Raw genomic sequence first — 25,416 nt, 5'->3', positions numbered from 1 at the left:
CACGCCCCAAGGGGAGTCGGCTATAAGCCGCATGCCTGCTTCCCGTAACCTGGCCCATTCAAGATATAACCATGACTGCCTAACCCCAAATCAGAGACGATAAAAAGGATGATTAGAAAACCAGTAAACACTCTCTTGAAACCCATACAAACGCCAATCGCGTTTCCGGACCGTTCCAGATCCAATTCTGTATTAGACTGCACCCATGTCTTGTTGCCGTTGCGGCGGAGCGGATCCAACTCGCGACTCCATCAGCAGTGATCCATCCTCCCCGCTCTTCCATGCCAACCAGACAACCAACTCGTGGTCCATGCGTCATACACACAAGCACACCCGACAGACTGGTTGGGGAGCCGCTCGTTGAACCTCGAGGATGAAGGTTGCGGTGTTAGGACGGCATTGATCATCAAGGCCAGGGTGACCATCGAGCACTGAGATATGGGACGTTGCGCGCGTTTTGAACCAACAAAGTCTCTTTTTGCTTCTCTTCTCTTCTTATATCTTAAGGTGTAGACCGTGAAATCGTGAGACGACGTCGGAATCTCCGTCCGAGCTCTGCGTTTGGCGCCGACCGAAGGCGCTGTAAAGTAGATATGTATGATAGGTAATTGAAGGGGAAATCTGAGTCGTGTGGAGATGGGCTGATTACTGAGGTGGTTGGAAGTTGAGTTCTCGCCTAGTGAGCACATGTTAGTCACCAGGGGGCATGTACGCGGGGGGCCTCAGAGCGCGATAGAGTCGGCTCAGTTACTTACTTGAACAAGAGGATGTGTGGCTCTGGCTCATGAACTTCGTAATGCTCCCATCCTAGACTCTGCAGGTGCTCGTTAGTCTCGCAGTCCTCCATCATATCCGCATCATTCCCCGATCGAAGCGCGGGGATGGCGAGGGCGCGGGTACCATACCTGAGTGATGCCAAGAGCTCGCCATTCCTCCTCCCACAAAAGCTTGAGGGTACCCTTGGCGGTGTCGTGGTAATCCTTGGGAATGGCCTTGAGCATGGCTTTGGGAAGCTGGACATGGCGGTATTCGAATTCACTGTCCGAGTATCGGGCCGAGTAGTGGATGGAGTCGATGTACTCTTCTAATCGTGCGCGCTCAGAGTCTGAAAGAGGCCGGGGCGACTTATTCCGGCGGGAGGTGTCAATGTCCATGGGCATTTTGGCGGGTTTGTTGTTTGTTGTTGGTGGTGAGGGCGGGGGGGGGATATAGCTCGAGGTTTCGAGAATGCGGGGAGGGGGGCTTCTGGAGCTCGGTTGATCGATCGGTGAAGGCGGGTCAAAACCAAGGCTTCGTTTGGACGGAACGACTCCCAATGCTCTGTGTGCTTGTCGATGGGGGTGTTATCCCGCGTTGTTTTTGTATTTCGCTCCGACTTCGTGGGACGAGACGGAGAAGAAGGCTGGGCCTTTTTGAGAAGCTTTTATAAAAAGTCACGCGAGATCGGCAGTTGGGGTCTCTCGCAGCAGCACGAGGCTGGGTTGTTTTTCTCAAGGCGGTCAAAGGACCTTCCCGGGGTAAGGTCTTGGACGGGGATGAGGGTTGTTTCTTGGGCCGGGTCGCTCTCGGTCGCGGAAACAGGTGTGAGCAGGGAGCTCGTCGGTGGAGAGCTCGTGCACGCGTGCTTGGGGGCACGACGAGAACGAATATAACGAGAGCCGATCGAAGAGCGTGAAAGCCGTGAAAAAAGCAGCAGTAGCAGTCGAGTGGTGTCGAACAAGGAGGATGCGATGGTGGATGTAAAAAAGAGAAGAACGGGACGGAGGAGGAAGAGAGCAAGGGGGGAAGGAGAAGAGTTGAAGAGGGAGAAAAATAAGGATTTTGGTGTTGATGGTGTTGCGGCGGGTTTTTGGAGCCAGCGATGGAAAATGGCAGCAACGGCGCGGTACGGTACCTAGGTGTGTGTACCTTCCGTGAGTGGGGGTGGCCAGTCAGTGTGTGCGGCCGGTGCTTGTGCGTGGAAAGATGGAGAAGAAAAGTAAACAAATGGGTGCCATAGTAATTTCCATCCATCGCACACACCTACATACAAGTTCCCACTTTCCCAGCCATTCATTCAACAGTTTTTTTCTTCTTCTCTCTGCCTGTTACAAAATTGTAAACAGAGTGCCTTTTGGGGTGGTCCGTAGTAGCCACAGCACCCATGCCTCGTCACTTTGTTTTTGCTCTGTTTGGTTAATGACGAAAGCCACAGCCCATATTGGATGCCCAAGCATAGCCTCCACAGTGTCTTACTTTGACCTCTCTCTCTTCGGCTGTTGCTCATACTCGTTTCTCATGGAAGACTGTGGAAGTTGGAAAAACATCCCATGTCGATTCTCCAGCTGTCACCCTTTCTAGGCGCGACAATGATCGACAGTTTCTGCGTCGGTTGGTTGGGCGAGCAAGTGCAGAATCGTCCCTGGTCACAACGGCGCCGAGCATGCTTCTTTCTATCGACAGGGATCCGGGGACTAGACGGCCGTTGGAACTTTTCTGGTCTCTTTCGGTGATAACAAAACAGTCTGCTTCGTAGGTCCGTGCTCGTGGGGTGTAGTTAATGTCTTGAAAGTCTTGAAGCTATACCAAGTTCACGTCTGATTACAACTCTTAGCGAGGCAAGGTACACGCAGGACTTCATCTTGCATCCATTCTTCCGCCATTCCTTTTTGCTCCCCTCAATCTAGATATCACCGTGATGACACAGGTCACTGAAACCCCAGCACGTGGCGCCCACACCGTCATATCTCAAATCCCTCCCCTGCTGGCATCCCATCAGTGATAGCTTCACTACCGTGGAGGACAACATGGGTAATGCAATCAACCAGGACTTTTGCATTTCACACTCCCATCCGGCTTCATCCTGCACAGAAGTACACATCACGTCATGAACCAGAAATGATGTCACTGCCTTTCATTTCAGCCCTCGGGCAAGGATCCTCCTCGTTCGATTTGCCCTTTCTTTTTTTGTCTGGCCCTGGTTTTTTTTTTTTCTTCTTTTTCAGCCCCCCCAAGCTGAACCTGATCGTGCCTGGGTCTGCCTGGCTTCTCGCGGCGCTGCCCGGCCCCTCATGATAACCCACAGAAACCCGAATTGCATTTCTGTCAACTGATGCATCTCTGCTTTTTTGTTCTGAATGAACTCGGTCAACTCCGCCCAGCTCCCCCTGCAGTCCTTCGGTAGCCTGTGGCAACCCGGGAAACCAGGGCCCCCATCTTCTTCTCGAACGATAACCGAAGCTCTCCATCTCGAAACAAACCCACCGAGTCCCCCGATTCTCGTCGGTCATCCACGGGTTTGGTAGGCTCACGCACCACTTGGCCGGCTGGAATGAAATAATGGACCCTGCGTAGAGTCCCGGCTCCAGCATTGAACTGGTTCCTTGTTAGACCCTGGAGTTTGTGAGGCTGCCTGGTCCTAGCAGGCTTCATTGGCGTAAACGCATGTCAATCCGAGCCGAGGTGACGGCATGTATGAGCTCGGAGACTTCCTGAGGCCGTGCATGATGAGAGCTGCCCTGAACCACTCATTATCGAATGAAATGAGTTGGCATTCGTCATCGTCGTGACTATAGGAATGGCACAGAGCCCAACGGTGGAGCAGTACCTCGTCCGGCCTCCTTCAACGCAATATGGTTGACAACGTTTCCAATCTTGGCCTTGATGCCCGTGACGTTGATCTCCCAGTCCCGGATGTCAGCAAACTTGCTCTGCTTGAATAACCTCAACGTTTCGAGGGATAATTCGTCCCCAGGAAGATGAAATGTCCATCCAATGGAAATGTGAAAGGCAGTGCCCACAGCATCTCTTGTATCCACGTCATTTGTATTGCGCTGATACAGAGTCGGCTGGCCGAACTGGGTCACGACGGTGTTGCTCTTTGCCAGGAGAGCGGTGAGCTCTGGGTTCGGGGTCCGTACTGCCTCTTCGCTGTCGGATCCTGCCTTACTCTCGCCACTGGCAACGCGAAGAATGAGAAATGTTCGATCCGAGTCGGGTGACCTATACCAGGCAAGTCCTCGAGGCCTAACGAGGAATGGAGCAATGCCGCTGCTGGTGAACGTTTGTGTGATCCTGTCTAGAAATTCGTCCTTGTTGCCCGTACTGAGAGATAATGGACGCGACAGGCTGATGTGCAGTGGCAGAGGAGATCCCAGGTCGCTGGTCAAGAAGTTGAAGAGCTCAATCTCACCCGATGCCTGTTTCTCAATGTCGGCCAACAGTTCTGTCAAGAGGGCATGCTGTGTCGTGGAAGGATGCCCTAGACGATATCAATTATGCACATGATGGCCCAAAAAGCCTTGATACTTACACTCGACGTAGAGATGACTCGGCCAGTTTCCAACCACATGGGGAACTTGGCGCTTCCGTCCCTGATGGAGGCTCGGGTCATCCACTACACTCTGGCGAACGGTAGAAGCATATAGATCGTGGAAGGTGTCGGGCAACGGAGGCATGGATGAAGCTTCGGCATCCTTGACTTGGGGCTGAGCGCCGGCATCGGCAGTTGTATTACTTGGAGTCCTAATGGTGTCCGACGTTCGGGAGGAGTGGGCCGCCGTGCCATCAGCACCCTTCCGGCGCTTGATGCGGCGAGAGTCGGGGCCGGAGTCCTCGTCCGCAGAGTCGGAAGAAGAATAGTCAACAAGAGCCATGGCTATGGCTCGTGATTGGTACCGTCGCGCTGGCTGTCGGTATCAAGAGATGAACGCGTACTCCTCGTATTGATTCCAGAGCGTGCCTAGACTGCGGAACTACCGATGCCGAGGCTTTACAGGAATGATTCTTGTGTTTGCGCGGCCTGAAGAGTCTGGAAGCAGCTGGCTGAACCTAGGCAAACGGGAAGTGTGGGGCGGTGAGGAAGGCGGGCAAGTTAGCAACGGGCGTGTTGGAAGCATTCATATCTTCCAGAACATCAAGACCTGGGAATCATTGTCGGCCGAAGTCTGTGGTTCTTGAAGACTGGAAGCTGTAGAAAGCTGGACAAGATAGTTTCTATCACTCTCGTTCAGAAAAGAATTTCTTTGAACACGTAGAGCATTGCTACAGTGGTAGCATAGATCTTATCGACATGCATCGGCGATCCAACATTCGTCGTAGGGTAGCATTCACGCATATTGCTGATCAATTGCGTTGTCAAGACGTCGCTAAGCATGGGTTTATTTCCCAACAAGAATCATGCCCAGAGCTTGGATGCAGAATTAAGCAGCTTTTCACTGCTTAATGCCGCGAGCAATGACTTGTCCCTGAGTCCCTGCATTCACTCGAGGCAGACTCTGAACAGGCTAGTAGGGCAGCAAATGCGATACTACTGCAAAGTGCTTGCATCGGCGGTGTGTGATACTCGTGTCCGTGTCTTGGTCTGGGTCGGGTCATGGCCTGAGTGTCAAGTGTCCGGGTCCCCCGGCCCCCCGAGCTAAGCCTTGGACGCCCGGGACGCCGGAGCACCACCGCCATTGGAGTGGCAAAGGCCTGGGCCCGTTCAGCGGCCGGGCTAAGAGGTCCCTTCCAGCAGTAGCGGGCAGCAGGTGAGTCCCTTTGGCGACCAGGGTTGAGATCCCAAGTGCTATGCTATTTTTTACGATATCAGGTGACAGCTTAACCGATGGGCTTCGTTCCCTTGCAACGTCGGCCTGTGACCTATGAGTCGATTCAAAGTTATCCCGGTTTACAAACTTTGGATGACATTTTCTAGGGACGCGCGTTGAGGGTCTAGTTAGTTCGTGTAGCTGACGTCGTTCTCAACCGTTTGATCCGGGCAGTGCCGCGATCCGAAAGACAAAAAGGAGGGCGAGCGATCGTTCGTTCCAGGACATCCGGAGCAGTGCAGGTGAAGAAAGATGGATGGGCGACATGGGGGTCGGTGGTGAGTGTGCAAGGGGTGAAGGCCAGGAGTGACGGGAGCTGCCCCTCCCCCTCACCCCGCGGAATGTCTTGAAGACAGTGGATGAATGGCACCGGACGGGACGGAGTGATTAGACGGTGCCTGGGCGGCGTCGATGGCGTCGAGCCATAGCCGGAAGAAGCTTGCCAGGTGTGGACGGCACGGACAAAGGTGACGGGTAAAGGTTGTGAAGGAAGCTCGAATTGAGTCACGAGGAGCTTCAGCTTGACCCCGCTGATGGACACTATGGGGGGTCCCTGAGGTGGTAGTGGACGTATGATGGACGACGAAAGGAGGGGGACAAGGGACGAGACCACGCCGAGATCTGTAGGTAGGGTCGGGTGCTTTGCCTCACCTCGCCTCGTACCTGCCGCACCTTTGAGCTTCTTTTTTGTCCTTGTCTCCATTTGTGCTTTGCCTATTTTAAAAAGGGGACCTGCATCTCCTCCATCCCGTTTTGTTTCGTTTTTCTCTTCATCCTGTCTCTCTTAACATCGCATCCATCCCGGGAAGTGCCAATACCCTAGACTGCCGACCTTTACATGGTCTCATTCGCCGACCGATACGAGATCCCAAGACTCGAAGACGTTGCCTTTACCGCTGTCGTAAACTTAAAAGGCCCCTTGGCCCATCACTGCCATCAGCGACTCAACTCTCGGGCGTCTGCTCAATTCACCTCTTTCAACTGATCACGACTCCGACTTGCCAGTGACCTACCGAGCACACGACACACGCGTCCCTCAATCTGATACACACCGAAGCGAATCTCTCTTGTTCAAAGCTCAGATTCTTCTATCGCCACTATGGAAGAATCCAGAGATAAGCAGTGGGTGAGTTTGACAAGGTCTTCGTGCTCGATGCGCAGTACGCCCCAGTCTTTTTTCCCCGTTTCCGTTCCTTGGTCTTTCGTCAAAATGTTCCGTGCGCTTCTCTGCCCAACGTCATCTCAACAGGCCCAATCGAGAGCAACCGTCAGGGACCCAGCAGGAAGGACCCTTTTCTGATTGTCTCTTGTTGCGTCAATGCCGATCCCCGTCGTTCCGGGATCCGTCGTCTTGATGCTGCCTCTTGGTGGACGCCAGCGCAACAGCCAAGAAGGTAGTGGCAGTGGTACATGATGAATCAGCCACATCCACGCAAGCTGGATGACGTTTCTCATGAACCATGCTCGCCCTGCATCAGCCGCGCCGCGTCGCATGTTTCTTGGCTGTATTTATACTCTATTCTAACAGTTGTTCATAGGCGAAAGCTTACATTCTCGATCCTTTGACTGCTCCTGAACCAAACCAAGAAACTGGCATTGGAGCATCTCACAACCTTTCAGCGCAATTACGCAACATATCTCTTGAGAATTCAAGCCCAAGCCCAAGCCCGAGCCAAGACCGCACCGAAGATCGCAAGCACAAGCATAGATCATCATCTCATAGCCATCGACACCGCAGCTATCCTACTCCTCCTACTTCAGCCAGCCCAACCCGTTCTGACTTTCATCCCTCGAATCCCTTCTCGGACTCTGCGGCTGCACGACGAGCTCACTCTTCCAAGTCGCTGTCTCCTCCAAATTCACCCCCAGCCGACTCTCGCCGTTATCCACCCAACTCTGCCGTCACCCGTTCGTCCAGCGCCCGGGTTCCCCAGCAGTCAAGCCTTCGACCTCCGCCTGTTCACCACCGTAGCTTCAGCACCGGCAATTGTGACATCTCACGCAAACCCTCGCTAAACCAGCGATTCCCAGGCGACATGTCTCACAGACCACTTGAGATCCTCAGAAAAGAGGCCCGCGCAGCTGATCGCGCACCTCACCTGCGACGAAAGCAATTGCCTGTTACTGACACCATTGATGCTCTCGACACCATCGGCGGGACATACCATCACGGTGGCCCTTATGACGCCACTCTTGCCAGCCGCAACCGAAACAAGCTCTACTCACCCGTTGCTGCCGTTCAGGATTCCAACAACGAGGCTATCCGTGCCACCCCTAGAGAATACATTGAGGACTCTCTTCGACGGCATATTCCACTTCATGGGACTGCTACAATTCCCAGCGGCGAGCAGGATTTCCGTGGTGACACAATTGAGTATGAAGAAGGTGCCGATCTCATGAGAGAACCCGATGCGGTCGGCGGCGCATACAAGCGTTGGGATGGTATTGTATGTACCCTTGATGCGCCCTCTTGCTCTGAGCTACCTACTAACAGAGATAGAAATACCATCCTGATGATCTCAAGGGAAAGGGTGAACCTTCCTATACCTATGAAAAGGACCTGAAGGAAAAGAAGCGTTTACGCCGTGGGGAACCCGTCGAGTACGAATTGTCATCAGGCATGAAGAGTAGCAAGCGCCCTCCCTTTGGCCACCACCGAAGCTTCAGTGAGAGTCCTCGATCGGCACCTTCCCAAGACGGCGCTTCAGATGGAAACGGGCTTCGCCGCAACAACTCTACAGGCCGACATCGCCTGAGTGATGGTCTTCGACGACGCTTTGATAGTATCCGGCGCAAGAAGGTCGATGAGGTCCGATAAGTTTCCTCAAGGCTAGATGCTGTGTTTCTTTATCTCTTTGTTTGAATTTGGGCGTTATCATGCTGGCGATTGATAAGAAGAAACTCTTTGTTGGGACTATGACGTGTATACAATGGCGAGATGCTACCGATGACGACACGGGGCGCGATTAGGATTTTGTGTTTTACTGGGCAGCCCCTGTCCTTGGCAATGGCAGAGATATCTTGAGGAAAAAAGAAAAGCGCCAAGTATGGTTACTGTGTGCTATGAGCGACTAGAGCTATGAATTATATCCAGTACGGCCGCGTTGTGTCTTGTGCATCATGTTTGAGGGATTGAGACTATTTGGATGATGACCATAGAAACCTTTTGGAATGTATTGCTCTACTTGTGCCCAATTGTTTATGAGGCAACTAAACAATGGCAGCCATGTAGCTGCGCAAACTATATATCCGATACACGACCTCGTCCCATAACAATACACCTCCTACCAGGCTAGAACCTTAGAAATACGCCAGCCCACTCCATCCCAGCACACCCTCAAGCTCGTCCCTCAGCTCCGCAACACCATCATAGCCACCCTTGCCTGCAATCTCTGCCCTCTTTGCAGCACCCAGCTCAGCCCATCTCGCCAGGATAGCACCGTCGACGACGGTTCGTCCCGCAGCAGCTTCGACACCCACGGGTCGCGTACCACTGGGTAGACGGTATGCCTTTGCGTTGAGACCTCCGTAGGGTGTCAGCGCGGGGAGAAGCTGGTTCGTTACGGAGAGGAGACGGCGATATGTCGTCTCTGGGAGGGGTACGAGGGTTGAGAGGTGACCTGATGGGGAGGCGAGGAGGAGGATGTGGGAAGGGTCTGAGGGGGGAGGATGGGCTGGGGGGGTTGTTCGTGGGAGGAGGAGCATGGAGGTTGGCGGGTTGGGAGAGACGGAGAAGGTTGTTCGGTGGAGGAGGAGGTGTCCCTGAAGGGATTTGGGATCTGGAACTTGTTAGCTTGGTTTGGGTGGTTTAATGTGTTTGAACTTACGCTCGGGGTTAAACTCGAGGATGTGCAAATCGCCATCAGCATCTGCCGCAACGATGGCAAGATCTTCGCCATCAGGGAGGAAATCTGCTACCAGGAGCGGCAACCGGCCGTGACTCTTGCCCAGGATCTTGAATGTGTAAGGCTCCTCAGTGTATCCTGCGAACCAGACACCCTTGAAGGCATCAGCCATGACGCACAAGCCGGTCCTGGGAAGCTCGCGAGCGCTCGAAACATGACAGCTCATATCAAGGAAAGCCACAGGCAACAGTGATCCATCCTCCTTGAGGCCTCGTACCATACACTTCTGGCCTTGGGCGACGAGCATGAGACCCTGCGTACCAATCTCCGAGATGGCAGTAACACCGCCTCGGGGAATGTCCTCGCGGGCAATGGCCTTGAGACGTTTGTTGGTTTCGGGTTTGCCAGGCTCGGGGATGACGGTGACAATGTCAAAGACGTGGACGCGGCCGCGGATGGGAAGGTCCTCGCCCTTAGAGAGGGCGGTTCCCACTGTAAGGAGGAAGCGGCGTTCCTTGGTCTCCTCCGAGACTTCGAGCTGCAGTGTCTTCATACACTCGATGGATTCACATGACTCGAGCTCTTGATCGTGGATGACCGTCAAGCTGATGGGACTGATTAACTTGAGAACACCACGGGGCATGGTTGGTGCAAAAGTGAGTGTTTCCTTGGCCCATTCTTTGTGGTAATCGTCATCCCTTGGTAGCTCAAACGGTTCGTTTATTGTGCATCCGGCGATATATGTGCCAGTCGGTTGATGGTACGCGATACCGCAAACATCACTATCCAAAGGTACCTTCTTGACAGATATGCCAAGGTCGGTAAAGTTGGTCTCAGAGGGAAGCTGCGTGACACGTGCAATACCTTCGTCGTCGGCATAGATGAAACCTCGATCGCAGCCCTCGGTATGGAATGTGCTCATGCCACGAACACCAAGGCCCTGGAGACCGATGACGCGAGGGACACTCTTGCTGGACTTGAGGATGAAGCTTGGTGAGGGACCCGGAAGGAAGACGGTGCTGTAGCCGTTGACGTTGGCGCATGGTCTTAGGGGCACGAAACGCGGTTGTTGGACGGCATCGTCCTGTGATGTCTCGACGGGACTCGTGGCGAGCGCTGCATTGGAAGCCTTTTTGAAAGTAAGGGTAGCGGATAGCGTAGATTCAGCACCCTCTGCTTGGTAGCGAAGGGGCTCGTAAATGGTGAGATCGTCGGTTTGGTTTCGAAGCTGAGGGGGTCAGTATTCTTCTGGCAGAAGTATATCCAGTCGACTTACGATGAGATATGGTGATTGGGATACAGTATCTCCGAGGTCTGCCACCAACAGCTCGCGGAGATTCTCTCGAGCCAGGCCTCGGCGGAGAGTATAGTCTGCCGAGAGGTAAGGAGGAACATAACACAAGCCCTCAGCGACGTAGACCGGCTTTGAGAGATCGGGAAGCGCGTAGACCTATTGATCTTAGCCAAATACGCCTACAAGGTGAGTTTGTGACTTACGTGTAGGGCTCCTGTTGAGCTAAGAAGGAACATCATAATCTTGGAAGTGTCCGCACCCTTGTCACCAACACTTGGCTGGAAGACGCCTTTTGTATCTGTGTACAAGCAACCTGCATGCCACTTTGTGCTTTGGAGTGTGTTATCCGTCTCCTCAACCTCTTCGAGCTCGTTGTTGCTGTCGATCTGCGCGATCAAGACACTGCTGTCGTCACGAATAAGCAGCAGATAGGGGTCTGCGATACTGGCGCTGACAACTCTGGGTTCAGCGCCAGTTTCCTCATCAAGCATTGGCAGGATCTGAGTGAGACCAAGGTCTGTACTTGTCAGCATCTACACGAGCAGTCTCATCACAGTTACGTACCTCCGTCGTAGGACCGAACTTCGGATTTCAGAACCTGAATGACCCTCATTTGCTTGCCCATCGTTCCAGCCTCAACAGTGAAGCCAGCCGCAGGATCAAACTCGGTCTCCTTCAGAGTTTCAAATCCAGCAGCAGTGAGAGCATATACATCTGATGTCTCATACCCGTCGAGGTCGACCTTGGCCACAATCATGTACTTATCATGCTGCCCGAACGTCTCATAGTCGTTCCCAACAGTGACGTTTCCTCCCAGAGACTTGGGAACAGGCTTCTTGACACACATGGTCCAGAACCCACGTGCTTCTGGAAACTCGAATCTCCCGATAATCTTGGGTTGAATGTGTCGGTTGAGGATGGCGAGAGATCCAGAATTGCCGCGGCCAACAACGCAGGCAAGTTGTAGGTCAGAAACGACGCCCTTTGACAGGGTCGCCTCTTCGCTATCTGGCAGGAAAGCTGCCTTGCCAGATGTCAAGTCCCTGATAGGAGCGATACTGAGTAGGGTATCGTGAATGCGGAAGCTCAGTTCACCCGATTTGCCTGCTCCGTTGAGAGCCTGGGCTGGCTTTGCAGCTGTGGATTCAGTGCCGTACAGATCATCGTCTTCGTCGTCATCATCCTCAAGATCGAGTTCGTCAACATCAAGCCCAAGGTCGGCGTCAACAAGACGTGTCTTGCGCCGCTTTTCCTGGCTCATCTTCCTCGACCAACCCAACACAACAGAGTCGCCAGTCTCGCTACCAATAAAGAAGGTGTTTTTACCCAGTTTTGAAGCCGTTGATGCGCGGCTCTTGATTAAACTGCCACCGTTTTCCTCTGGAATCATCTTGACGCTGATACCAGATACTGTGCGGCCGTCGATTCGGAATGACACTATGCCGAGTCGCCCGTCATTGAGAATCAAGAGTAGTTCTCCATTCTCAATGTACAGCTGTTCAATAATGCAACCCTCTAACCGAAGGTTCAAATCCGCCTGGTCGGACAAACTGAAGGAGGTAATCTGTCGAGCCATTGAGTTGACAGCCACGCCATTGGCCTTGCCCGACTGATCAATATGAATGAGCTCGTTCTCTCCGACCAGCAACGCGCCGCCAACAGGCGCTGGCAGAGCAATCATCTTGTAGAGATCTCGCGGGAGGTCGGTAACTGAGAGAATGGTGGTTGAAGCGCGCTGCTGCAGGTCGAGCGTAAAGACCTTGTATGTGAGGTGATCTTTCTGGCCAAGAGAGTGCGCCCGCTCTTGGCTGGACGACAGGATGCCAAAAGTCGGCTCTCTATACTCATGCAGGAAGGCCAAGTGCACGGGATGAAGCAGACTGGGATCAAGCAGTGGGAGACGGAGGACAAAAGACGGTGTATAGGCTGCTTCTAGAGTGTCGCTATCTCCATTGGCGACTGCGGTTGGCTCCTTGACGGGCCGCGGTCCGTCGAGATCCTCATCCCAATCATCCATCTCCAAGTCCTCTTCCGCTTGTCGGAATGGGAGGATAGCGATGTTGCGCGAGCCGAACTGGAAGGCGGCACATCTGCTGCCCGGGTCGGCCTCGAGGAAATTCACGTATTCGTCAAAGGCGACCTCCCAGGGAGCGCCCTGAAGCTCGTCCTTCTCATAGTAGTGGATTGAGAGGGTCTCGAGGGTGTTCTTTTTGGGATCCCACTCGCATAGGCACATCTTGGCCGCTTTGTATGCTAGCAGGAGAGCCTCGCCCCCGGATTTTGTATGTTTGGTCTTGATCTTGGCAAGACCAATAACGGTTCCAGCGAGTGGCAGCTCTGCGACGAGCACTAACTTGGTGTTGTTTGTGCGATCGGTGCGGACCAGCATTGACTCGCCGCCGCCGAGGAACGAAGATTCGAGGCCATCGTCGTCATGTGCGCGGTGATCAAACTCGGGCTCGGCCTTGGGAGGCTGCGCAGGCTGATTCTGGGCGTCGAATTCGGCCGAGATGGCCTTGGTTGTAAAGATCTGGAGCAGGGAGCCCTTTGCGACAACGAGGTTCGAGGCCGTGGCGGACGTGAGGGCGATGGTCAAGGAGTGTGTGACGGCTGAAGGAGCCGCAAGCTCTGTATAGGCCTGCATCTCCGCAAGACCATTCTTTCGTGGTCAAGTGAGACCGTTTTGAAGCTCTGGCGGTTGTCGCGACGATGTTGGTCCTTTGTTGAATGTTTGCCCAAAAGAGATAGAGCTCAAGATCAAGCTCGGAAAACCGTTATGCCGTGGTCCGGTTTCGATGTGGCAGGAGCCACCCCTCCAACAGGAAGGGGTGCGACAACGGCAAAAGTCCACTTCTGGCCTGCATGGGAGCATAATAAAACTTGACAAGGTAAAGCGGCTTCTATTGAATAGCTTTCTATGCTATTGGATTGCTATCGAATTCATGCGCAATGCGTCTAGGCCTGTAATCCGTCGCTTCGTCGGTTGGCCAGGGGTGTACTATAGACACACGCCTCAAGACATTGTGCATCCAGCGAATCAGCACTCGTTCTTTGGAATGCAATTATCAAAATCTGGGGTGGTTCCAGGGCATCACGGGTTGTCCCCTTCGGCCACGCTAGCGTATCAATTGCGTCACAAAAACAACCGCGCCTCGAGCTTCAGGTCAAGCCCAGGGATCCATGGAAATCTTGCTTTTTGAGTGAAGCTTTCCCTTGCCTTTTATCAAAGCGTGACCCTCGCTACACAATTTATCATTTCGAGTTCGTTTGATTTCTCAAGACGTCACCATTGGTGCTTTGATTTGATTTTTGTCTTCGGATCCTCGGATCTGCCAAACAAAGCAGCGCCAGCAAAACAAGCCACACTGCGAAGCTCTTTTTAGCGGCTTCATTTCTTCTGCCAACTTTGTTCGTTGATCCTCATTTGCTCTAGCAGCTTGAAATACCCCGACGATACCCTCATCATGGCCCACGCCGGCCTCGTGCAGACCAGTCTTATCTGGGTCGCCTATGCCGTCGCCGTTGCCCTGTGCCTCATCGCTGCTCTCATCACCACCTTCACGTGGCAGACTCCTCGAGAACGATCCGCCGTCGTCAGCATCGTCGCCATCGTTAGCTTGACATCTCTGCTCGCTACCGTCTTGCTCCTCCCCGTCGATATCGCCCTCATCTCCGCGACTAGCTCTGCGACCCTCGGCGCCAAGAAAGACTGGGCTACCCCCGAACGCATCGACAGCATCCTCCTCACCCTCAAGATCGTCTACTACAGCTTGTACAGCTTCGATGCTTTGCTGTGTCTGATTGTCATTCCCTTTGCCTATTTCTGGCATGAAGAATATGACGAGATCGAGGTCGAGGAGGAGGGTCGCACGTTGACCAGCCGCTTCTGGGCGTCGCTCAAGTACACCCTCTTCTTCGTGGCTTTCGTCGTCGTTCTCTTCCTGCTCGGATTCTTTGTCCCTGCTGCTGGCGACAGCTCTCAGGACCATTGGGATCTCGACTACTTCAAGAAATTGATTGCTCAGAACCATGGCGAGAAGGCGCTGACCTTTGCCCTGGGTCTGTTGCTTACCCTCGGCACCTTGCTCTACGTCGTATACACTGGCGCCGGCCTTGCCTTGCTTCCGATCTCCTTCATCAAGGCTGCCCCTTCGATCTCCGCACCGCAACTATCCGAGACCACTGCCTCCCAGCTGGAGCAGAACCGCGAACGACAGCGACAGATCGAGATGCGCAACGCTGGCCGACAGGAGGGCATGTCCCGAAAGGATCGCCGAGAGCTGGATGCCTTGGTTCGGGAGGAACAGACGCTTGTTCGACGTGAGAGACTTGCTGCTGAGGCTCAGGGAGAGGGACACAGCAGGATCTACCGGGCCTGGCTCAAGGTCTGCGCCGTCTTCCGCCCTATCAAGCTGATCGGTGGAATTTTGCTGCTTCTCCTTTCCGTCTTCATCTGGGTATCTATGCTCATCACGGGCATCGACAAAGCAAAGAACTCGATCTGCAAGCAAAAGTGCGGCTACATTCTGGGTCAGATTCATGTCTTCCAGCCCATCAACTTCATTTTTGTCAAGGCTGCCAAGGCTTTCCCCGTCGACTACATCCTCATGGCTCTTCTGGTTCTGTTCTTCTTCAGCAGCTCCATCTCGGGTGTTGCAAGCGTTGGTATTCGCTTCCTCTGGGTGCGCATTTTCCAGATCCGCAAGGGTAGAACTGCCCCTCAGGCGCTCCTCATTGCTACGGTTATGCTGGCACTCATCATTCTCGCTTCCAACTATGGAATCGCAATGATGGTTGCACCTCAGTATTCCATTTATGGAACTCAGACGATCTGCACCAACGAGCCCGCTTATCCCGGAGCGCAGCCAGACTGCAGGAACCACACGGACATGATCCGACCATGCTCTGAGGCTCTCAAGTTGAGGCACGCCAAGGATGTCTGCACGCCCTCAATCATGTCGACGTTCTTGAATCGTATCACCATCACTTGGCCCTTCTTCGGTCTTGTCGACTTCTGGGCGCAGTTTGCCTTCTTGGCTGTCTTCCTGGTTGTGTTTGTCACTGCCATCTTCCGTACTCCTAGGGTCAATCTCTCCCAGATTGACGAGGAGGCTGAGGCTGATGAGGAAGAGAGCCTGCTTGCAACGACTGGCAGACGATTTGGTGCAACATGGCAAGATGTCAGAGGTAAGACTGGCAACTCAGGGAACAACTCGACAAACAGCGCTGGCAATGGATCAAATTCCGCGGCAGCGTAGTGATGTCTGGCACAGTGAGTTTCCAGTGTGAGATGGCTTAAGGTATTTTAGGGTTGGACAAAGGCGCAGTAACATCAGGTATGAATTGGAGTTCAGCAAGGTCCATGGAAAGTTTGGGTATCTGTCTTTACATCGCACATGATTGCAAGGTCGGGATTGATTTTGTTTGAGTAACAGGGGCTTCGCAGAATGCTTTGAAATGAAACACTATGCCCCCAGCGCAACCTTTCTCTTCTCCTTCTTCTTCCTATCCTTTGTGAACTGTACGGCCTTGTGACTACACTCGTCGAACCCAGCATTGGGTCCGATGTGCATCTCCCGCCAGCACCGGGTGCAATAGACGTCGTCGTCGCAGCCCGGGCAGCGTAGCGTGGCGTCTTCAAGGCATACAGTGCACCAGCTGTCCATGTCGTCGTCGGTGTAGTTTGTGCGCGTTGTGAGGCGGTTGATGGGTTTGCCTGAAGGCCTGGATGTGGGAACTGAGGGGAGGGAGAGGGAGTCTGAAGTTGATGGGGAGGGAGCGCGGAGGGCGGCGAGGCGGGCGGTGATGTCGTCGATGTCTGCGCTGCCAGCGCGGGCCGATGATGAAGGCGCGGTTGGAAGGGTGTCGAGGTTTGAAGGGAGGTCGGGGAGGGCAAGGTCAGCGTCCTTAGAGGGTGTGTCTTTTCCTTGTCCTTCGTCTTCGGACTCAGACTCTGGCTCTGGGGTCTTGTCCTTGTTGAGGACAGCTTCGAGTTCCATCTCGTCGCGGAAGCGGGCGATGACATCGTCGACCTCCTTGTTCATGGTCTCACCATCAGAGTCATCGGAATCATCCTTGTCTTTGGAAGTGTCCTTGACCCCGTCCTCTGTGTCCTGTGGTATCGAGCTTGCAAGTTCTTCCAATAGAGCCTTGACTTGTTCATCATCTGGTTCGACCTGAAAGCCTTCCCCAGGCTTTACATCACCCAGGAGCTCCTCCAAGGTTTGGTCATCTGTCTGGAACATGGCATCGACATCCTCATCTTCTAGTTTGCGGGGCTCCTCTTTTGGAGCCTTTTTAACAATAGGGCTGGGGCTTGGTGATAGCTCAGCCGCTGGACGCGATACCTGGGGCGAGGTCTTGGGTGCTGATGGTGAGGCTTCGTCTTGGCTCCGCAAGGACTTTAGTCGTGCAGCAAGGGCATCCTCGCGAGTGGGAGTTTTCCTCCTCTCGATTAAATCAACGTTTATGCTGGGCGGAGTGTTAGTACATGCTCTTGTTTGAAGTTGAAGTGACTTTACTGCGTTGCTGCTGGTTTCTCGGGCGTTGCGCTTCCACCCCTCAAGGCCTGAAGACGATCGAGGAGCGATTTGTCGACATCGTTGGGCATAGTAAATATGCGACTGATATTATCGAGTGTGTAACTATAAGGGCGGTTATGCCCTATGAGATGGCGGACGCGACGTGCTGTGTTTGATAGACGAGCTCAGTTTGATGTTGGGTTGAAGTGAGGCGATGCAATGCGGTCATAACGGCTGAGGCGTTGAGATACAGCGGGGGCGGGGCTTCTGGGCGCCCAGTCCTTGGCTTGATCAGTTGGACACGAGATCTTGATTTACGGATCCAGATGATGCATGTGGGAATAATCACATAATTCCAAGGTATAAGATAAAATGAATTCTATTTATATCATCTGATAGGGCTGGGGATATAATAGTAGAGAGTTCTCGTAGATGTCTTGGCGTGGGGATTGAGTTGGGCAGGGGTCACGTAGACCTCAAGCCGTGGCGGCGTGCTGGATGGTAACACAATAACCACGATATCTACCATGAAATTGGAAAACAAACATGCGAGTTATGTGGATGTTTGATAGGTAGTCCATGCCACTGCCTCGCGTGCATGGGATAGCTTGTGGCACCTCGGTTGACTGAAGTTTGTGAATGGATGCTTCCTGCACGACAATGGTGGGATATCTGGCTCGCTTAAGAGTGCACATGGCCGCTCTGGCAAACAGAAATAGATTCCTAGCAACGGGATAAAAATTCCTTTGGCCTGGTCAATATTGCATCTGTGGATGCGTGACGCGCGTCTGATCGCGTGGAATCTCAAGATCAACCTCGCAAGCTCCCGGGTTGTGGTGGTTCCAACTTGTCGGAATGTGGGAGACCCCGACCCCTGCCCTGGCCGTGACGATTCAGCCTTAGATATCTGCTTTGATAGAGAGCTGAAAAGGAGGGTTGTCTGGCTGCAGAACACTATTGATTCCTTTACGTGAGACCATCTGCCCTAGCGTGAGCTGCATAATCCTGGTACCCGTTGATTGCAGGGGCCGCCGAACTCTTGTTTGCTTCGTCATTCAATGGGGTCTTGATTGTATGCACCATTACGCCACCCGTTGCGTTTGCATGCTTACTACAATGGATCCCAGGAGAGATGAAAAACAAAGAGATCTGCGACGTTTGCATGGGGTTAAGTATTCCCTAGCCCCGGGTCTGTCGCCTTTGTTGTCGCGTGCCGTCATGTTCCCTCTTCACCCTTCATCGCCATGTTTAGCAAGGCGGGCGTGTTGCGCCTGAATACTCACGCGTTGCAGATCACAGCTGCAGTCGCATTTATCTGGCTCTTCGTAGTCCTCGTCTACTGCTATAGAGATCTATCGTTTTCGACACCGTCCCCTGATGTCAGTTCAAGCCGGTCCAGCAGCAGACCCAACCGACCCAGCGCACCAGGTTCGCAGACGTATGAACCAATTAAGCTGGGCGCGCAGTACTTTCTCGACTATCCGCTGAGGAAACCATACAAGGATATCTTTGGAGAGCTGGGGCAGCGCGCGCAGTTCCTTCGGTTATGGATTGAGCAGTTGGAGGATGTGGATGGGAGTTCTGAGGAACGTGAAGAGGTGGTGGAACTCGTTGAACGACTGACCAAATCACTGTTCCCATATCTCAAGCAGAAGGAGGGTGCTTCTCCTCCACTTGCAGCGATTCAAGAGCGAATCGGCATTTCACAGAATGAAGCAGGCAATCTGACAGCTGCGAGGAAACCCGCTGGCATCGTCATCCCCACGGGCGAAAACACACTTCGATTCGCTTGTCATCTCGTCGCATCCCTAATGAGAGTTCACAAAACCACGCTGCCGATTCAGATTGTATATGCCGGAGATGACGACCTGTCTCCGGCTGGAAGGAAGAAGATACAAGAGGCGGCTGGCGACGCTGACGTTGACATGCTGGACATTCTCACCGTTTTCGACGATAAGACGCTGAAGCTCGCTGAAGGAGGATGGGCGATAAAACCCTTTGCTGCACTCGCGAGCCATTTCGAAAAGGTCATTCTACTCGACGCGGACGCTGTGTTTCTTCAAGACCCCGAGCAACTACTTCGCCAAGACCGATTCCAGGAGACCGGCGTCCTCCTTTTCCACGACCGACTCCTGTGGAAGGGCATGTTTGCCGATCGCCACAATTGGTGGCACGAACAACTCAAACATCCCAGTCCGGAGACGGAAAAGTCACTCGTGTGGACGGAACACTACTCAGAGGAAGGCGACTCGGGCATCGTGGTGGTCGACAAGACACGGCTTGACGTCTTGATCGGTCTTTTGCATGTCGGCTGGCAAAACTCGGAGGCGGTGCGGAATGAGGTGACGTACAAGATCACGTACGGAGACAAGGAGAGTTGGTGGATTGGCTTTGAAGCTACGGGGTCCAAGTATTCTTTCTCGCCGCATTATGGTGGGATTGTTGGGTGGCTGCAACCGACTGAGCAGGACGAGGACAATGCAGATTCAGAAGAAAAGTCGAAGCAAGAAGAAGAGGTCCGCGTCTGCAGTTTCGTCATCGCACACGTCGACCAAACTAACAAGCTCCTATGGTACAACGGCGGCCTGCTCAAGAACAAGATTGTCAACCAGACCGACTTCGAGGTGCCGACGCACTGGATGATTGATCAGACGTGGTACAAGGGAGCTGCGAAGAAGGACATGAGTTGTATGGCTGGAGATCAAGCGACTGAGCTGTCGGAGGATGAGCGACGTGTGTTGGCACGATCTATTGAAGTTGCTAAGGATGTGGATGAGCGGTTAGGATTGTTGTCATGATTGTGAAGGGGTGTCTGGCGTCGGGGGTAGTTAAGCTTAGATCCGGACATGATCTTGTATTGTATCAACACAGCGGCTTTTGTCTTATCGAATCCTCGGTCATGTACCTTGTCAAGTGGACCGACCAATCCCACCAAAGTCGGTCTCCACGTTGCCCTGAATGTTCTTTGCGCTGGATGCCTTTGCCTCAACGGTCAATGGCAAGAACACTGGTTCATGTGGTTGGTGTTGATGATGTCAAACGCCCCCAATGCGCGTCTTCGACAAAGCCACATCAATGCTCTTCCCGAGAGTTCCTTTACAGCCGTTAATACCGAAGCCATTGAAACGCATAATCGTAATCAATTGCATGGCAAGTGGCGTCTCGCCTATGTAAGTGAGATCCATCCGGGCCAGACGACGTCAGCAGTCGGCGTGGCCAACCTCCGATCACCGATGGTAATCAGCGAAATTTGAGCACTTTAAACGAAAAAAGCCTTGAAACACGAATCCCTTTCCGGTCGTCGTGGACTGATTCTCCACGCGTTTCCGGTATTTCACGGCGACTGAGGCCGTGCTCCGGGTTCGTGGCCACATTTTCGGTCCCGGACATTTGGCACTTGTCCGGAATACCGGGGATCAGACGATACCCGCCGAAGCAACCAAGTAAATAAATACAGAGAAAAATCCCCGACTGTAGCATCACTAGAGAGTAAATCACTTATCAGAATATTAAACATGTCTTTTCCTGTTGCTCTACGATCTGCCCGTCCTGCGCCCGTCATAGCCACCCTGGCCGCGGGTGGCATTGGAGCTGGAATCCTTGCCAAACTCTTGCTTGGGAGCGCTTCTGCAGAATCTGATGCTCCAACCAAGGTTTTCAAGGGCGGTCCTGCTTTTGTTTCTTTGCCGCTTGAGAGTGCCGAGTTGGTCAACCACAACACGAAGCGATTGCGCTTCAAGCTTCCCCAGGAGGACGCTGTTAGCGGACTTCCTCTAACATGTAAGTATGGTGGTTGGAATACTTAATGGGTGTTTTCTAACATTTTGTAGCTGCCTTGTTGACACTATCCTGGCCCAAGGGACAATGGGTGCCCGTCCCACGACCGTACACTCCAGTCTCTGCCTCAGGTAAATGAACTCTTCGTCCTAAGCAGACCAGGTTGCTGACCCTCCACCAGATGAGCCTGGATACCTAGAACTTCTTGTCAAGAAGTACCCTAATGGAAGGGCTAGCAGCCATCTTCACTCCCTTAGCCCCGGGGACAAGCTACTCTTTGCCGCTGCCCTCAAGGGTTACAGCTGGAAGCCCAACAGCTACTCCCACATCACTCTTATTGCCGGCGGTGCTGGAATCACACCGATCTACCAACTCGCGCAAGGAATTTTGAAGAACCCTAACGACAAAACGTCGATGACGCTAGTGTTTGGTGTCAATAGCGACGAGGATGTACTACTCAAGCAAGAGTTTGAGCAGTTCTCGAAGGAGTACCCGGATCGGTTCAAGGCCATCTACACTGTCAGCCACCCCAAGGATGGGTCGCCATTCCGAAAAGGCTACGTGACCAAGGAGCTCCTCAAAGAAGTTGTGCCCTCACCCTCACAACAGGAGACCAAGGTTTTCGTATGTGGTCCCCCAGCCATGGAGGATTCTCTCGTCGGAAAGTGGAATTCGCCTGGAATCTTGAGCCAACTGGGTTTCAGAAAAGACCAAATTCACAAGTTTTAGAGGAAGAGAATGTGCATAGGATGAAATTAATACTGGGATAATGTTGCTAGAATATATATACCACTCATCTCGGAGAAACCCCAAGTAGACCAAAATTCATTTATTATTTGTTATCTTCCTCAGAAGTGGTTTGTGGCCGCTACTTGTCATTTCCGGCGGCGACAAAAGCTACCAGGACAGCTGCACATGCAGCAGTTGCGAGAATGATATCTGTTCGCCTCCCATCCGTCATGAGAGCAAGACTCGCTGCGAATGCACTGGTGAAGACGGCGATCATTGCCAGTCAAAGAGGCTCATTTTTGATAAGGTATAGTGCCACAGTGGCCGCTTGAATTACCAGGGAAGCCGCAATGACTGTGATGACGGTAGCGAGACGTGAAACACGTTTTTTTGAGTAGTACTTTACGCTTCCGGTTGCGTCGTCCCTTGACCCCTTCTTCAAGGGGTTAGTATCTTGGAGATCTAGGTATGTTACTAATAGTGCTCGTTTCTTCATATTTAGTCTTTTTCTTACCGACCTATGTTCATTGCCCCCTGGCTATTATCTTCCCTTCTCCAATCTCATATTTAACCACTGTATTCTTGAAGTGTCTTCCGAGATCATCCGCTGTCTTGAGTCCGTCTACGCTATGTATCACCGGTGCATGGAATGCATTAGCTGTCTCTAGAGGACTCATAGTTACAGGTCGACCAAGGCGCCAGAAGCCGTGATATAGAAACATGACGGCCACGGCGCCAGCAAAAGTAGTAGCTAGCGATGCAGCAAGATATTCTTTATTGATGGCGTACTTGGTCGTAGTTCGCACTTGTGACCCTTGAACCGCCTGCTTAAAGGTCGAGTTGGAGAAGGTTATCGCTGTACGGAAGGCCAGCTCACGGAAGGTTTCGAGGATGGGTGGCGTCGGATCAGACCAAGTCATGTTTGTTGTTCCCATTTCAGCGTCGCTCGAGTTCATGTAAGTATAGCCCATGGGTCCTTTACCTTGCAGGGCTAGGATACCCGTAAAGTAAAGAGTCACATTGCTACTGAACATGGAGGAAAGGGCGAATGAAAAGCCTCCGAGTAACGACGGCCATGTTCCCAAACCCGAAGTCTCCATATTGGGATACATTAGCTTCTCGGTCCGATTGACTATCCCGTCCACGGTTGGACTGGACCCTCGGAGTGTAACAGTGCCATTGGCGTAGCTGAAAGGATACCGGACTATTGCGCTGTGTAGGATACAGGTTGTCACGGTGAGGTCTCCTTCGTCGCCGATCGCTCCCTTGTAAGTAGTGTCGAGATGCAACATCGTTGGGACGTTAAGGCCGTTGTCGGTAATCTGAATGCCGCCAACCACCCACGACTCGCCTGGCTTTTTATCGATGAAATAGCTCTGACTGCTGCGAGTGCAGTCGATATCAAAGCCTGCACCGACGAGAACACCTGAGCAAGTGCCTTGACAGCCCTCAAGGTCGAGCTTGATAGGATCCTGGTTGGTGTAGGCGCGTAAGATACGTGAGAAGTTGGTTATCAGAGTACTAAGAGCATGTGCCCGGGTCATGTAGAGTCCTGTTGGCTGACTGAACTGGCCTGTCGAAAGAGCAGCGTGGAAGGTTGCCGGCTGCGTGCGAGTGTCAGGCATGATGCGGGCTGCTCGTTGAATCAGAGGTCCATTGGCAATGGTGACTGCCATCAGAATTGACACGAGTGTGATCTTGCTGACATTTAGGCGCAATAGTCCCAAGACTGACTGAAAGGCACTCGAACCGTGTTCCCAATAGCGATGGCTTTCTGCGAGCGTCGCGCCTTGAGACATTTTGATCCACCAGGTGAGTGCTCTGCCTTCATGGAAAGCGACACCAAGCCCGATGTTGGCGATGGCGGTAAGGACGGCGAGTGCCACCGCTAGTTGAATTGGTCTATCTTGAGTCGGCCATGAATCGACCTCCTTTCCGCTGGCCGAAGACAAAGTGGCGATAATGCCTGCAGCAGAGACAATGGCAACGACAATCCCAGCAAGGCCGGACCACGGAATACTCTTGAAGAAGCTAGGCTTCCAATTTTGATTCGAGGGGTAAGGACTGATAAGTTGGTAGGTTGACTCGAAGCCGTACTTGTTGCCCACGGTTTGCTGCATCTCGTAGCTGTTGTTCGGGGATTCATGTTGAGGCCAATTCAAGAGATTGTGATCAGACATGGCGTTGACACGGGCTCTTTCACCGTGGGCCGTCACTATTGCAGGGTTTAGACAAGACAAGATGACGAGGAAGAAGAACCATAACAGAGCCGCATTATGATCCTCGGTAGAAAGGCACGTCGAGAGCGTGCGGGGTACTGCAGGGATTCAGAAGTTGTTGTCCCCAGAGAAGAGAAAGGAGACGACATGGAGAGCCAATCGCCCTCACGCACAAGGCTGTTGTGCATATTGGTCATGAGTTTGTAATCAGCCAGCTGAAAGGGGTTTCCTTTCGTCTCGCGCTTTATCTCTTACCTTGTAGTTAAGCCCGAATCTCTTGGACTGCGCGAAGGTATTATTTGCTTTTTATATTACAGGCTCGAGAGGTAATCGTGCTGGAGAAGCTGGAGAAAGCCTGGTAGGACGCAGCGCCATTACCGATAAGGCTCCGAGCAAAGACATGAAGCCAGCGGTCGAGCGGAAGACCGCGTGGGGCTTGGTAAAAGGCCAAATTAAGAAGCTTTTCGAAAGTCGTTCGTATAATCCTGCTTGAAGTCTGTGGGTATCGGAACTTAGAGATGCTTCCTCTGCGGCCTCTCCTTTATAATTGAATACCCGTTTTATCTTAACTTCGCAGTCTTAATCAGTTAATACATATAAATAAGAAGTATAGCGTAATAACTCTCTATGTCAGGTTTAACATCAATATCAAAGCTCACCTTGTTCAACCGCATTTCTTTGAGCTCAGCCATTCGCTTGTCCAAAGAGCAAAAGAAATATTAGCAGAGATTAGTACATTGGACTTTCATCGCAAATCAAGTAGCCTTAGGTTCTGAATTAGCTACCGAAGCCTTTCTAAAATGATTTCCCGAAGACCTTGTGAAAGTCGATGCTTCTCGTCGGTACACCAACCAAAGCTTCATCTCTTCCATCATGTGGGAGGAACCGGTATTTGACTAAAGTGTTTATCACCGTGAAGTCCCGAACTGGTCACTGTCAACGCAATGATGGGGGCTTCGAATGTTATAATGAAGTGAAATGCAGTCATTAGGCCGTGCGAGATGCTGATATAAGGCAAAGACGAGATATGAGCCGGCTTTAGGATTTAATGTACGCAGCTATTTTAGGGGAGAGAACTTTTGTCTATTGGAAAGGTGGAAAGGACCACTGACGGCTATTCTGAGGGACCAAATTCTGACGATCAACGTTGAAGCCTACGGCATGTGTTTGTCGTCTTACATACTGACGCGTGTCGATATATTCAGCCTCATCCTTCAGAGACAACAAATATTTACGTCACCCAAAATAAATTGTCATCAAATTTAGTTCAATTACAAAGATCTATAATCAATGATCTATCTTGAAGGATCTGACATGCTGGCAAATTCAGTTCGTCAGGTGGAAAACGAGGCTAGGTGAGTCAAGAGATGAACTGGATAAAAAGCGAATTACAACGCTGCGTATGGTATCCCGTCTGGCCTGAAATAAAAGCCATCGGCACACAGCACTAATGGGAGAATATGC

General features: G+C 52.5%; 9 protein-coding genes across 9 annotated transcripts; 4 read left to right on the top strand and 5 right to left on the bottom strand.

Annotated features, from left to right (window-relative positions):
• Positions 1-645: 645 nt before the first annotated feature.
• On the bottom strand, positions 646-1,160 carry NCS54_00179000 (Cyclin-dependent kinases regulatory subunit; the record flags this gene model as incomplete). Its single annotated transcript, XM_053147408.1, has 3 exons — positions 646-676; positions 756-814; positions 906-1,160. 3 exons carry the CDS (start codon positions 1,158-1,160, stop codon positions 646-648), a joined length of 345 nt encoding a protein of 114 aa, XP_053003383.1.
• A 2,388-nt stretch (positions 1,161-3,548) lies between these two features.
• On the bottom strand, positions 3,549-4,634 carry NCS54_00178900 (U6 snRNA phosphodiesterase; the record flags this gene model as incomplete). Its single annotated transcript, XM_053147407.1, has 2 exons — positions 3,549-4,240; positions 4,292-4,634. The coding sequence occupies 2 exons, from the start codon at positions 4,632-4,634 to the stop codon at positions 3,549-3,551; spliced, it is 1,035 nt and encodes a 344-aa protein (XP_053003382.1).
• Positions 4,635-6,666: 2,032 nt separating this feature from the next.
• NCS54_00178800 (Hypothetical protein) lies at positions 6,667-8,385 on the top strand (the record flags this gene model as incomplete). The annotated part of the gene is made up of 3 exons (XM_053147406.1): positions 6,667-6,693; positions 7,106-8,014; positions 8,068-8,385. 3 exons carry the CDS (start codon positions 6,667-6,669, stop codon positions 8,383-8,385), a joined length of 1,254 nt encoding a protein of 417 aa, XP_053003381.1.
• A 482-nt stretch (positions 8,386-8,867) lies between these two features.
• Positions 8,868-13,350, bottom strand: NCS54_00178700 (Cft1-like protein; the record flags this gene model as incomplete). Its single annotated transcript, XM_053147405.1, has 5 exons — positions 8,868-9,346; positions 9,395-10,640; positions 10,689-10,862; positions 10,910-11,223; positions 11,271-13,350. The coding sequence occupies 5 exons, from the start codon at positions 13,348-13,350 to the stop codon at positions 8,868-8,870; spliced, it is 4,293 nt and encodes a 1,430-aa protein (XP_053003380.1).
• An 820-nt stretch (positions 13,351-14,170) lies between these two features.
• NCS54_00178600 (Putative lysosomal cobalamin transporter) lies at positions 14,171-15,964 on the top strand (the record flags this gene model as incomplete). Its single annotated transcript, XM_053147404.1, has 1 exon — positions 14,171-15,964. One exon carries the CDS (start codon positions 14,171-14,173, stop codon positions 15,962-15,964), a length of 1,794 nt encoding a protein of 597 aa, XP_053003379.1.
• A 207-nt stretch (positions 15,965-16,171) lies between these two features.
• Positions 16,172-17,412, bottom strand: NCS54_00178500 (Hypothetical protein; the record flags this gene model as incomplete). Its single annotated transcript, XM_053147403.1, has 2 exons — positions 17,228-17,412; positions 16,172-17,177 (listed from the first exon to the last, which is right to left on the bottom strand). Exons 1-2 carry the CDS (start codon positions 17,314-17,316, stop codon positions 16,172-16,174), a joined length of 1,095 nt encoding a protein of 364 aa, XP_053003378.1. The 5' UTR covers positions 17,317-17,412.
• A 1,059-nt stretch (positions 17,413-18,471) lies between these two features.
• Positions 18,472-20,025, top strand: NCS54_00178400 (Hypothetical protein; the record flags this gene model as incomplete). The annotated part of the gene is made up of 1 exon (XM_053147402.1): positions 18,472-20,025. The coding sequence occupies one exon, from the start codon at positions 18,472-18,474 to the stop codon at positions 20,023-20,025; it is 1,554 nt and encodes a 517-aa protein (XP_053003377.1).
• Positions 20,026-20,742: 717 nt separating this feature from the next.
• On the top strand, positions 20,743-21,733 carry NCS54_00178300 (NADH-cytochrome b5 reductase; the record flags this gene model as incomplete). Its single annotated transcript, XM_053147401.1, has 3 exons — positions 20,743-21,007; positions 21,058-21,135; positions 21,186-21,733. 3 exons carry the CDS (start codon positions 20,743-20,745, stop codon positions 21,731-21,733), a joined length of 891 nt encoding a protein of 296 aa, XP_053003376.1.
• A 524-nt stretch (positions 21,734-22,257) lies between these two features.
• On the bottom strand, positions 22,258-23,913 carry NCS54_00178200 (Hypothetical protein; the record flags this gene model as incomplete). Its single annotated transcript, XM_053147400.1, has 1 exon — positions 22,258-23,913. The coding sequence occupies one exon, from the start codon at positions 23,911-23,913 to the stop codon at positions 22,258-22,260; it is 1,656 nt and encodes a 551-aa protein (XP_053003375.1).
• Positions 23,914-25,416: the final 1,503 nt, after the last annotated feature.

This window comes from Fusarium falciforme, chromosome 1 (genome assembly GCF_026873545.1).
Source record: "Fusarium falciforme chromosome 1, complete sequence".
Classification (NCBI taxonomy): Eukaryota; Fungi; Ascomycota; class Sordariomycetes; order Hypocreales; family Nectriaceae; genus Fusarium; species Fusarium falciforme.
This window is presented reverse-complemented; position numbering and strand designations above follow the sequence as displayed.